This window comes from Portunus trituberculatus, chromosome 3, assembly GCF_017591435.1.
Source record: "Portunus trituberculatus isolate SZX2019 chromosome 3, ASM1759143v1, whole genome shotgun sequence".
NCBI classification, from domain to species: Eukaryota; Metazoa; Arthropoda; class Malacostraca; order Decapoda; family Portunidae; genus Portunus; species Portunus trituberculatus.
Genome location: NC_059257.1, coordinates 4,875,855 through 4,889,369, shown reverse-complemented (window position 1 = coordinate 4,889,369; position 13,515 = coordinate 4,875,855). Strand labels below are relative to the sequence as shown.

Genomic DNA, 13,515 nt, shown 5'->3' with positions numbered 1-13,515 from the left:
TGCATGCACAGAAAACGATGACGAAGAATTGAGCAGAGCGGAAGGATCGGGAGGCGTTCAGTATTTCCCATTTCATCCAGGTAAGCTCTCTCTCTCTCTCTCTCTCTCTCTCTCTCTCTCTCTCTCTCTCTCTCTCTCTCTCTCTCTCTCTCTCTCTCGCGGTCTTGATCTTGTTTGGTTTTCTTTCTCTCTTTTTTTTGTAGGTTTTTTGTGTGTTCGGGTTACAAAGAGAGAGAGAGAGAGAGAGAGAGAGAGAGAGAGAGAGAGAGAGATTTTGTAATGATAATATTGTGATAGTCATAATGAAAAGTTGTAGTAATAATTGTAGTAGTAATAATAAGTGCTACTACTACTACTATACTACTACTACTACTACTACTACTACCACTACTACTACTACTACTATTACTACTGCTACTACTAATACTACTACAATGATGATAATAACAGTAACAATGATAATAACAGTAACAATGATAATAACAACAACAACAACAACAACAACAACAACAACACTCTAACACCCACAAATCCCCCTGTGCCCCCAGAGGAAGGGCGGCGTCTCCGTGGTCCCCCAGGTCCCCCAGGACTGCCAGGACCCCAAGGGATAGAAGGGACCCAGGGGCTGATGGGACCCCCGGGGGAGAAGGGGGAGATAGGACCCCCCGGCCACCCTGGTATGGACGGCTTACCTGGACAAAAGGTGAGAGAGAGAGAGAGAGAGAGAGAGATAAATTGTGTGTGTGTGTGTGTGTGTGTGTGTGTGTTAATAACTACGATTTTTATTGATATATTTAGTATGTTAGTTAGTGTGTTGGTTAGTTAGCTCGATATTACCTTAGAAAATGTATTATGATGACAAATTTTTGGCTAAACCTCAACATTATTCATTTATTCAATCGCCATTAATACATTTCCAACCACCACCACCACCACTACCTTCTACCGACCCCCCCCCTCAGGGAATGAAGGGAGAGCCGGGGGTACCAGGCCACTACGGCGCCCCAGGACCAGTGGGACCCATGGGGCTGAAAGGCGAGCGAGGTCCCCCTGGTGTGTCTGGCCAGGTGTCAACTCTTGTCCTGCCTGACGGTTCCAATGTTACTGTGGTCAAGGTGTGTGTGTGTGTGTGTGTGTGTGTGTGTGTGTGTGTGTGTGTGTGTGTGTGTGTGTGTGTGTGTGTGTTATTATTTCATCTATCATTCTTTTTTTTCTTTTCTTACTTTTTATTTTTATTTTTCCCATTTTTTTCATCATGTGGTATAATTTTTTGTTTTGTTATGTTTATCTCATTTTTTTATCTTGTTTTACGATTTTTTTCTGTGTTTTCCTTGTTTTTCCTTCTTATGTCTGATTTGTTCTTACTATTTTTACTTTTTTCCCTCGGGTGAGATAAGAACTAGTGATAAATAAACCTTTTTCCCCCCAGGGTGAGAAAAGGCCTAGAAAATAAATCCTTTTCTTCCCCCAGGGTGAGAAAAGACCTAGAAAACAAACCTCTTTTTCCCCCAGGGTGACAGAGGAGAGAGAGGGCGACGGGGGAGGCGAGGCAGAAGAGGACCACAAGGACCCCCGGGACCCACAGGGGAGCTGGGACTTCCTGGCTGGCCGGTAGGTGATGGGGAAATGGGGAATGGGGGAGGGACTGGGGGAAATGAAGGAGAAATGACAAAAAGGTAAAAAAAAAGAGAATTTGATATGAGGAGGAGGAAAATTAGGGAAAATGAAGAAGAAAATAAAGAAAAGGAAAAGAATTATGTAGGAGGAGGAAAAAGAAAACTGAGACGTGGGTAGGAAAATAAGCGAAATAAAGTAAAAATTGGAAAAGAAAGAGAGAATGTAGGAAGAGGAAAAACAGAGATAGATAAGGAAATAAAGGGATTGATTAGAAATAGGGAAAATGATGTAGGAAGAGGAAAAAAGAGGAAGAAACTGAGACGTGGGTAAGGAACTGGGTGAAATGAAGCGGGAAATGAAATAAAAAGAAAAAGAGAATGTAGAAAGAGGAAAAAACAGAGACGCGGGTAAGGAAATGGGTGAAAATAAAGGAAGAAATTAAATGTAGGAAGAGGAAAAAAAACTGATGTAGGTAAGGAAATGATTGAAATAAAAGGGAAAAAGAGAAAAAAGAATGTAAGAAGAGGAAAAGATGAAAAACTGGACGAAGGTAAGGAAATGAATGAAATCAAGGAAAAAAAGTGTAAAAAGAAAAAAAACTGAAACGTAGGAAAGGAAATAAAGAGAAATAGAGAAAAATAAGAAAAAGGGATTGTTATTATTATTATTATTATTATTATTATTATTATTACATTTTTTGGGGTTCTATTTCACGCTGGCACAGAACATCACGCTGACTGTGAGTATAGCGCTGTTTTCACTCCCAACACTCAAATACTCACTCAAGAACTTGTAGAAATTGACTCATTTTTTGTACAAGAGTTTGCTGTCTAAAAAAAATATCAACCTCTCTCTCTCTCTCTCTCTCTCTCTCTCTCTCTCTCTCTCTCTCTCTCTCTCTCTCTCTCAGGGTGCTCCGGGGCGGCCAGGTCCCCCAGGTCCCCCCGGGGTGGGAATCAAGGGCGACCCCGGACCTCCAGGACCCCCAGGACCACCAGCCCCAACACCCCCGCCTGGCATCCTCAACGGCATCCTGGTCAGTGTGTATGTGAGTTAGCGGAAGGACGGACAACTGTCTTGAAACCTTCCTCTTGCATGAAGTCCAGACAGGAAGTGTGAGACACAGACTCAGGCAGGGACCTCCACAGTGTGTGTGTGTGTGTAATGAAGGAAGTGTATGTGATAAACAATACATTGCAGTACATGTCAACGAGAGAGAGAGAGAGAGAGAGAGAGAGAGAGAGAGAGAGAGAGAGAGTTGATGTGGTGTCTCCCCCAGGGTAGCAGCAGCTCTGACGTGGCCGAGGGGCGGGAGGGTCCTCCAGGTCCCTCCGGCCCCCGCGGTCCTATAGGCCCGGAAGGACCCTCAGGGACCCCAGGCCCCCAGGGACCCCAGGGACCTCAGGGACCCCAGGGACCCATGGGACCACAGGGGCCACAGGGACCACCAGGGCAACCAGGAGCAACGGGAGCCACTGGGCCCCAAGGGAAGGAGGGACCCCCGGGTGACTCTGCCCCTGCGGAGAGTGCCCACGGCTACATCCCCGTACCAGGTCCCCCAGGCCCCCCTGGACCACCTGGGCCACCGGTGAGTGTCTGACCAGCCCCCAATAGCCCCCAGTATTGGCCAATACCACCCCAGTACACTCCAGAAATCTCCAGTACACATTGATACACTCCAGTATAGATAGATAGATAGATAGACATTATATTGACAACAGCTTACAATGATAACATGTAAAGTTGTGATTAGATCTCTTATCAAAAAAAGTTGCCAAACGGAGCAGCTGACTGTACTCCACAAAACCATTGATTCAGTGTCAGTGGCTTGTCTTGAAGTGAATGGGGAAAATTGACAATAGACCTTCAATGTTTTATAAATCACTTCGCAAGTCACATCAGGTGAATTTGTACCAGACAATAGCTCTTCAGTGCATCCCAATACACCCCAGTACACCCCTAGTACATGCCAGTCATCCCCAGTACACCCCAGTCACCCCCTTCACCCCAGAAAACCCCAGTCACCCCCACTCACCCAAGTACACCCCACTCACCCCCACTCACCCCAGTACACCCCACTCACCCCAGTACACACCAGTAACCACCACTCACCCCAGTACACCCCAGTCACCCCCACTCACCCCAGTATACCCCAGTCACCTCCAACCACCACAGTACACCTCAATGCACCCCACAGTACTCCCACTCACCCCAGTACACCCCACACACCCCCAATACCCCAGTCACCCCACACCCCTCCACTCAGTCCACTCAAAACCAGCATCATTCACCCCTCCCCCAGGGTCCAAGAGGCAGCCCCGGGCCCAGAACCAAGACACCAGAGGCCCCCGGCACCTTAGGAGGCTCCCCGCCCACCCCAGCCAGCCAGGGGGTGCCACATAGAGGTGAGGAGAGGGGAAAGGTGAGGGAAGGAGGGGGGAGGAGGAGGTGAAGAGGGAAAAAGGTGAAGGAGAGAGGAAGGAGGGAGAGGTGGAGGGGAGGTGAGGGAGAGAGGGAGAAGAGGGGAAAACTGAAGGAGAGAGAGAGAGAGAGAGAGAGAGAGAGAGAGAGAGAGAGAGAGAGAGAGGGGAGAAGCGAAGAGGGGAAAGGTGAGGGAGAGAGAGGGAGGAAGGGGAGATGAAGAGGGGAAAAGTACGGGAGGGAAAGAAAGGAGGGGGAAAGATGAGAGAGGGAAAGAAAGGAGGGGAAAAAATGAAGAGGGGAGAGGGAGGAAGGGGAGTAGAGTGAGGGTAAACTGTGTATAGGGGAGAGGGGAGAGGGGAAGGTGAGGGAGGGAGAGGAGAAGGGGAAATAGAGGGAAGGGTAAGAGGGGAAAGGGTGGGGTGAGGGGAGGGGGTGATTTAATATATTGTGTGATGTCATTGTTTTGTTTTTGTTTTCGTTTGTTTTCGTTTGTTTTGATTCTTATTTTCTTGTTTTCATTCTTTTTTTTTTCTTATTTCTATTTTTATTCTTGTTTGTTTTGATTCTTGTTTCATTTGTTCTCACCATTATCATTCTTCCTATTTTTGTTTTTCTTTTCATTTCTGTTTCCATTCTTCTTTCCCCTTTCCTGTCACCATTATCATCATTATTTTGTTGTTTTTCATTCTTGTCTTCATTCTTCCATCCATTTTTGTCATTATTATTCTATTTTTTTTCATTCCTGCTTTTTTTTCCTTCCTATCTTCATTCTTCTTTCCTATTTGTTTCTAATTATTGTTTTTATTGTCGTTTTTCTAATTCTTGTTCTCATCACCTTTATCATTCTTCTTTTCCTATTTCATTCTTGTTTTTCATTCCTTTTCTTCGTCCCTTTCATTGTTTTTCATTTCTGTTTTCATTCTTTTTGTTTCCATTATTGTTTCTAATTTCTTTTAGTTATTTTCTTTCTAATTCTTGTTCTCATCATCCTTTTTTTCATTTTTCTTTCATTTCCTTCCTTCATTTTCATTTTTATTGTTATTTTCGTAATTCTTGTTCTAATTCCTTGTCTTCTCACCTTAATCATTCTTCTTTCATCTTTTTTTCATTCTTTTCTTTTCATTTTCTTCTTTGTTTTCATTTCTTGTTATCTCTATTTAATTTTTTCCTTTCAATTCTTTTCACTCTGTTTGATTCCCTCGCATCTCACTGGCGCTCTCTTGTCACGCACAGGGGGAAGCTTCGGTGGCATTGACGAGCTGCGCCGCATCACAGGACTCAGGGGAAACAGAGGTAATCGTGCTGGCTTTGCTGATGGTGATGATGATGATGATGATGATGATGATGATGATGATGATGATGATTGGGAAGAGGAGGAGGAGTAGGAGATTAATGATGAGGAAGATGAGGAGAATGATAATTTTTTACTTCTTTTGCTACTACTACTACTACTGCTGCTACTGCTACTGCTACTGTTACTGCTACTACTACTACTACTACTACTTCTTTTCTTCTCCTCCTCCTCTTTCTTCTTCTTCTTCTTCTTCTTCTTCTTCTTCTTCTTCTTCTTCTTCTTCTTCTTCTACTTCTACTACTACTACTACTACTACTACTACTACTACTACTACTACTACTACTACTACTACTACTACTACTACTACTACTACTACTACTACTACTACTACTACTACTACTACTACTACTACTACTACTATTACACCCGCAGGTCAGGAGGGAGGGTCTCTGGTGGTGCCTGGAGCCGTCACTTTCATGAACAGAGCAGCTATGTTGAAGGTGAGGCGTCTTAACACCCTCATTATCACTATCACTATTTCATCTTCCTGTCATTATCTTGCCTGTATTCAGTTCCTTCCCATTTTTCCTCCGTAAGTCTGTCCTTTATCATTCCTATTATCTTATTCTGTAACTTCCGCCTCTTGACACCCTCACTATCACTTTCAAATCCTTCCCATTTTCCTCCGCAAGACTTTCCCTTTTTCTTTATTCTCGGTACCTTATGAAGCTTCTGAACAGCACCAACATTACTTTTAAAAGGCTACAGTTCCAGTTATTCGTATTTTTAACCCTTCAATATTGAAACTAATTTTTCCCATGATTTTTTGAATATGACTAGACGATTTTATTTGCATTAGAAAGGCTCTATGAAGGTCAAGAGATTAATGGCCATAGTCTTTACTATTTTAATCTCTACATAAGTTTCTGAAGCTGTATAAAATGGCCAAATAGAATGAATATGAAAACGTGGCATGGTACTGAAAGGGGGTTAAAGATTCTACGTTTCTAGTGACAGATTAGCGAGGTTTCTGTTATTAGTGGTATAAACACTCGAAAACTGTGGTGAGAGAGAGTACAGCGTTTTGAAGGATGTTTTTTAATAGTTCTAGTGACAGATTAACGAGAATTCTACGCCATTAATAGGAAAACTCTTGAGAACCCCGCTAATCATCTCTGTGGCCTTGGAAAACAGTTGTGGTGAGAGAGGAAAGCGTTTCTGAAGATGAGGCTAAAAGTATGGAAGAGGTGTGTGTGTGTGTGTGTGTGTGTGTGTGTGTGTGTGTGTGTGTGTGTGTGTGTGAGCAGAGAAAAATAAGCAAAAAAATTAATCGCCAGTTCCCTTACAGATTAATAGAGGTATTCAAAAGACAGGGATAAATGTCATGAGATCTCCCTGTGTGTGTGTGTGTGTGTGTGTGTGTGTGTGTGTGTGTGTGTGTGTGTGTGTGTGTGTGTGTGTGTGTGTGTGTGTGTGGCCTAGCATAGAGGTATACGGACAGACCGCTCTTTCTACCCCACAGATGAGTGATATGTCTCCAGTGGGCACCCTCGCCTTCCTACTGGACGAGGAGGCGCTGCTGGTGCGGATCACGATGGGCTGGAGGATGGTCAATGTGAGTACAGACACACAGACACTCGGACATGAAGTTAGGTTAAGTTGAATAAGTTTTTTTTTTTTTTTTTTTTAAGGTTAGGCAAAAGTTAGGTTAAGATTTTTTTTTTAAAGGTTAGGGTAAGTCAGATTAGGTTGAAGGTTAGGTTAGGTTAGGTTAGGGTAGGTATTATGAAAGTTTTGTACCCTTGATCTTCAACAAATAATCCTTTTTCAACCTTTTTGTACTTTAATTTTGAGATCAAGTTAGTTTATGCGATCTGGCAAGCATTTTAAACATCTTGAACCTGTAATAATGCATAGGTTTGGTTAGATGAGGTTAGGTTAGACATTTACAAACATTTTAATCTGTAATCTTTGGACAAATACGCCTTTTTTCAGCCTTTTATACTTTAGTTTCGAAGTCAAGTCAGTTTAGGTTATATGGAAATCATTTTAAACATTTCTACCTGTAATTTTGGACAGGTAAGCCTCTTTGTTTACCTGAATGTGCCTAACTTCGGTTCAGTTTGTATTGAGCATTAGAAAGCGTCCACGGTCCGAGTGTAGGTTGGGCTTCCTCACTCGGGGCAACGGTTTCCTAGCGGGTGGGCTTTGAGATAGGAGGTACCCCAAAACTATCTCCTTTAGCCCAGAAACTCCCTTGAATAGTCCACATGGTATATAAAAAAAAAATAAGGAAGGCAAGAAAGGGAAGTTGATTTGGGTTCAGTTTTGTATTTAGCATTGGAAAACGTGAGAAAAGTAACGGAAGGGAAAAAAAAAAAAAAGCTGAGTTATGTTCAGTTTGTATTTAGTATTGGAAAACGTGAGAAAAGTAACGGAAGGGAAAAAAAAAAAAAGCTAAGTTGTGTTCAGTTTGTATTTAGCATTGGAAAACGTGAGAAAAGTAACGGAAGGGAAAAAATAAAGCTGAGTTGTGTTCAGTTTGTATTTAGCATTGGAAAACGTGAGAAAATAAAGGAAGGCAAGAAATGGAAGCTGCAAGAAGCCATCAGGTCTACACGAATAGCGGTACAAGACAGCAAGAGTTACATACAACATTGCCTCCTTGTTTTTCATTTTTCTCTTTTTTTATTTATCAGTTTAATCTATATGAAAGGCACCCACTCTTTATCCCTATTCATACCGTTAAGTCACGTGGGAAACATTTCAAACAACTATACCTGTAATTCAGAACAACCAGGGCTTATAATTCACTTTTTTATCGTTTATCCTCAATTTTACGTAGATTACATTAGGTTATCTGTAAGAACTTTGAACATTACAGTTACTTTAGTCAGATTACATTAAAAACCACAATTACTTTAGGTAGATTACATTAAAAACCACAATTACTTTAGCTAGATTACATAAAAAAACACAATTACTTTAGATTACATTACATAAAAAAACAATTACTTTAGGTAGATTACATAAAAAACCACAATTACTTTAGTTAGATTACATTAAAAACCACAATTACTTCAGATTACATTAAAAACCACAATTACTTTAGTTAGATTACATAAAAAACCACAATTACTTTAGTTAGATTACATTAAAAACCACAATTACTTTAGATTACATTAAAAACCACAATTATTTTAGTTAAATTACATAAAAAAAACCACAATGACTTTCAATCTACAACACATGCATTTTTTTTTTTTTTCAGTTGGGTTTAGTGATCGCAGCGCCAGTCACCACACCCCCACCACCCACCACCACAACGCCCCCGCCCACCACCACACTCCCTCCCTTCGTGGCGGGCACCCCTTCCCTGCAGGTCCATTCCCTTCACAATAACAAGGAGGGGCCAAAGGTGAGGATTTGTTTAGTGTTTTTTAGTATCGAAGGAAGATAATGGTTGGGAATTTAGAAGAGAATACCTGCCTAGAATGTTTTTTTTTTTTTTTTTTATTCTCCACACCATCAAAAAGAAAATAGAAATGAAGTGGAATGAAAAAGAAAATGGAAAATGGAAAATAAGGTGTTTGTTTATTTATTTATTTTTTTTTTTTTCATTGTTGCGGGAAGATTAAGATTCGATATTATTAAAAGGATACCTGCCTAAAATATTCTTTCTTCCCCATCCAGTAATAAATAATAGGAACAAAGTAGAATTGGTAGTTAGTGTATATAGATTGTTATTGCCTCAGATATCTCAGTGTTATTTACTTGTTTATTGTTTGTCTGTTTGTTTGTTTGGCTGCGTAAAGGAAGAGTTAACAAAGGTAAGTGTGTGTGTGTGTGTGTGTGTGTGTGTGTGTGTGTGTGTGTGTGTGTGTGTGTGTGTGTGTGTGTGTGTGTTAACATTCCTATTAATCCGTATGCATTCCTGTATACCCCAATGTATTCCTATTTGCAGTCCTTCATTCCTATGCATTTCTATATATTTCTATGCATTACTACTTTATTCCTATGCATTCCTACCATATTCCCATCTGTTCCTATTATGTATATTCCTGGACATACACATTATATTCCCATTCCTAAATGTAAACCTATCATATTCCTATCCCAACAAAAATATAGAGAAAAAATATAAAATAGAATAGAAAAACTCGTATACATTCCTCATTCCTTCCACACTCACGCCCACACGCCCATACATTCCTCCCACACTCACGCCCACAGGCCCATACATTTCTCATTCCTCCCACACTCACACCCACACGCCCATACATTCCTCATTCCTCAAACACTCACGCCCACAAGCCCACAGATTCCTCATACCTCCCACACTCATCACTCCCACACGCCCACAGCTACGCCTGGCCGCCCTCAACCAGCCGTACACCGGAGACATGAGGGGCGTGACGGGCGTGGACTACACCTGCTATCGTGAGGCGCGGCGGGCGGGGCTGAGCGGAACCTTTAGGGCTTTCCTCACCTCCAGGATCCAGAACCTTGACTCTATTGTTAGGAGAGACGACGCTAACTTACCTGTCGTCAATATTAAGGTAGAGTGGGAGTGATTGGCTATCTCTCTCTCTCTCTCTCTCTCTCTCTCTCTCTCTCTCTCTCTCTCTCTCTCTCTCTCTCTCTCTCTCTCTCTGGTAAAAATGAGGATGATGAAGTGGAAGAAGAAGAAGAAAGGAGGAGGAGGAGGAGGAGGAGGAGGAGGAGGAGCCTTATGTATTAACTTCACTTTTGCTTATCATTTATTATTTATTATTCGCAAGAAAGATACGTCTGGGTGTTGGTGAGTGTATTTGCTTATATTCACTTGTGTTTTACCTATTTACACCTGTATTTACCTATGTTTTGCCTTTATTTACCTATATTTACCTGTATTTACCTATTTTACCTACGTTTTACCTATATTTCACCTATATATACCTGTGTTTTACCTATATTAACCTGTGTTTTACCTATATATACCTGTATTTACCTATTTTTACATGTGTTTACTGTTTTACCTATTTCTACCTATATGTACTTCTGTTTTACCTAATTTTCATCCTGCCTTACCTGTGCATACCTACATTTACCTACACTCACCTTCATTTACCTAGATTTCACTGTATTTACTACCATAACCACTTCTAACTTCACTTACCTGTGCGTACCTTTGTTTACCTGCACAGGGGGAGGTTCTCTTCAACACCTGGCGCGGGATATTCTCAGGTGATGGCGGTCGCTTCATGCAGAAACCGAGAATATTCAGCTTCGATGGCAAGGAAGTACTGACGAGCCCTGAGTGGTGAGTGCCTTCCTTCACCGCCCTGGCTTGAGTTGACTAGAGGTGTAGAAATGAGGAGGTTGGGAAGGAGAGGAAGGTGCGAGAGGGTGAATGTAGTTGTAGTAGGCAGGCGTTGTAGACAGTTTGACGTGTTTTGTTAATTTTTGTTTGTGTTTTGTTAAAGAGGATAGTGGTATAATGCAAGGATGTAGTAGAAAGTAATGAAGAGTTTATTAAAGGTGTATAAATAAGGGTGTTGGGGAAAATAGAAAAGTAGAAAGGTTTGGAAGTAAAGAAATAGTAGTAGAAAGGTGTTTGGTATGTTTGATTCTCTTCTCTTGTGTTCTGTTGATGAAGAAGAGGTGTTATAATGCAAAGATGTAGTAGAAAGTAATGAAGAATAATTTGAAGGAATAGAAGTAAGAATATTGGGAGAACGAGAGAGGTAGAAGAGAGTGATAGTAGTAGTAGTAGTAGTAGTAGTAGTAGTAGTAGTAGTAGATAGATTTGGCGTGTTTATTTACTTCGTTTGTGTTTTGTAAGGATAAAGTAGAAAATAATGAAGGGTTAATTAGAGGTATAGAAATGAGGAGGTTGGGAAGATGATGGTGGTAGAAGAGAGCGGAAGTAGTAGTAGTAGATAGATTTAACGTGTTTATTTGCTTCGTTTGTGTTTTATTGATGAAGAGGAGGGTAGTATAATGCAAGGATAAAGTAGAAAGTAATGAAGGGTTAATTAAAGCTATAGAAATGAAGAGGTTGGGAGGAAGAAGGAGATAGAAGAGGGTGGAAGTAGTAGTAGAAGATGAGGGTTGGGTGTGATTATTTTGTTTTGTGTTCTGTTGATGATGATGATGAGGGTAATAATAATGCAAGGGGCTAAATTCTGTCCCTCTCCCTCTTATAGTTTGAGCTGTGTTTATGCACGAATGATGCCAAGTAACCTTTTCACTGTTTAGGAACTGGCACCTCAGTAAGCCTATTTTTAATACATTTTTTGTTGCCCTAAGCTGACTGTCCCTCTTACATGAAAAAAAGGTCATTTTCCCCATTTTAGTTTGAGTTTGTGCACAAGTAATGACAAGTAACCTTAAATTCTGCCACGCCTCCCACACACAGGCCACAGAAATACATATGGCACGGATCTGACATTGAGGGGGGGAGAGCCTTGTCCTCTTTCTGCGACGCTTGGCACAGTGACTCAAGGGACGTGGTTGGGCTGGCGTCCTCTCTCCAACAAAACCACCTCTTGTCGCAGGAGAAACACGGCTGCCACAACTCCTTCATTGTGCTGTGTATTGAAGCCACAAGTCACGCGTACAAGAGCTCTGGGGGAAGGAGGAGAAGACACGCAGGAAAGGCGGAGCAGGATATGAGTGAAGAAGAATATTTTGAAGTGCTGAGTGCTTTAGAAGACGTGTGAAAAGGGTCGTGTGTGGTTTTATGGAAGATTTAGCTAAGGAGATGTGTGAAGTGTCTATTGTGTTTTGTATAGGTGTGCGGGAAGGTAAGGGTGAGTTTTTTGGGTTGGTTTTGTGTGGTTATTGAAAGAAGGTCAAGAGAAGGAAAGAATGTCTAGCTTTATCTCTCTCTCTCTCTCTCTCTCTCTCTCTCTCTCTCTCTCTCTCTCTCTCTCTCTCTCTCTCTCTCTCTCTCTCTCTCTCTCTCTCTCTCTCTCTCTCTCTCTCTCTCTCTCTCTCTCTCTCTCTCTCTCTCTCTTCTGTGTTTTGAAAATCTGTGAGAGAAGACCAGTGATTTTTTGTGTGTGTGTGTTTATTGAAAGAAGGTAAGGAAAATGAAAGAATGTCTAGTTTTTTTTTTTCTTTCTTTCTCTCTTTCTTGTTCTGTGTGTTTTGAAAATCTATAAAAGAATACCAGTTTTTTTTTTTCATTTTTTCGTGTGTTTATTGAAAGAAGGTAAAGAAAATGAAAGAATGTCTAGCTTTTTCTTTCTTTCTTTCTCTCTCTCTCTCTCTCTCTTGTTCGGTGTGTTTTGCATATCTATAAAAGAAGGACAGTTTTTTTTTTCGTGTGTTTATTGAAAGAACGTAAAAGGAATGAAGGAATATCTAGTTTTTATTTCTTTCTTTTCTTTCTCTCTCTTGCACAGTGCGTTTTGAAAATCTGTGAGGGAAGACAGTGCTAATCTTTTGTGCTTTTGTGTGTTAAAAGGAAGGTAAAAGAACTGAATGAATGTCTAACTTTTCTTCCTCTCTTGCTCTTTGTGCTTCGAATATTGGTGAGGGAAAGTGTGTGTTGGTGTGTCTTGGAAAGTTTTTTGACATATTAGGAATTATTTATTTATTTATTTATTTATTTATTTATTTTATTTTTTTTTTTTTTTTTTTTTTTTTTTTTAGTTTAGAAGTGAAAGAAACAGAGTTGAGATTTTTGAGGAAAGATTTTAGTGTAGAGGAAATCTTCAAGCTAAAGAATAAGAGAGAGAGAGAAAGAGAGATGAGAAATGAAGATATTTGAAAAGATTTAAAATGAGAAAATAGTGCAGGATTTTGTAGTTAGAGAGTTATATAAAGATGATGTTTGTGGAAAGAGTTGGAGAGTGAAAAAAAAGAATAATACTGGCGAGTCGAGTTGTTTGTGTTAATAATGCTGAAGGAATATGCAAGTTAGAGAGTAAGAGAGAGAAATATAAAGAGTGAAGACATTTGAGAAGAATTGAATGAGAAAATGGTACAGGACTTTTATTTAGAGAGTTCAAGATGGAGTTTGGAGAAAGCGCTGATGGAGAGGAAAATAATGAAGGAATATTTAAGTTAAAGTGTAAGAGAGAGAAAGAGAGACAAGAAGTGAAGACATTTGAGAAGAGCTAAATGAGGAACTGGTGCAGGACTTTGTAGTTAGAGAGTTGAGTAGGGAAGATGTTTGTGGAAAGAGTTGG

The 13,515-nt window shown here is 40.7% G+C and overlaps 1 protein-coding gene across 1 annotated transcript in view; it reads left to right on the top strand.

Moving 5' to 3' along the window:
- LOC123509691 (collagen alpha-1(I) chain-like) overlaps nt 1–12,433 on the top strand; it is a 53,766-nt gene extending 41,333 nt beyond the window's left edge. Inside the window, 14 exon segments of the mRNA XM_045264177.1 lie at nt 12–80; nt 549–703; nt 963–1,115; nt 1,513–1,611; nt 2,528–2,653; nt 2,897–3,205; nt 3,920–4,022; nt 5,275–5,334; nt 5,768–5,835; nt 6,858–6,950; nt 8,607–8,753; nt 9,700–9,894; nt 10,522–10,637; nt 11,736–12,433. Coding sequence (XP_045120112.1) covers nt 12–80; nt 549–703; nt 963–1,115; nt 1,513–1,611; nt 2,528–2,653; nt 2,897–3,205; nt 3,920–4,022; nt 5,275–5,334; nt 5,768–5,835; nt 6,858–6,950; nt 8,607–8,753; nt 9,700–9,894; nt 10,522–10,637; nt 11,736–12,039 — 1,997 coding nt within the window. The 3' untranslated portion in view covers nt 12,040–12,433.
- The last annotated feature ends 1,082 nt before the right edge of the window (nt 12,434–13,515 follow it).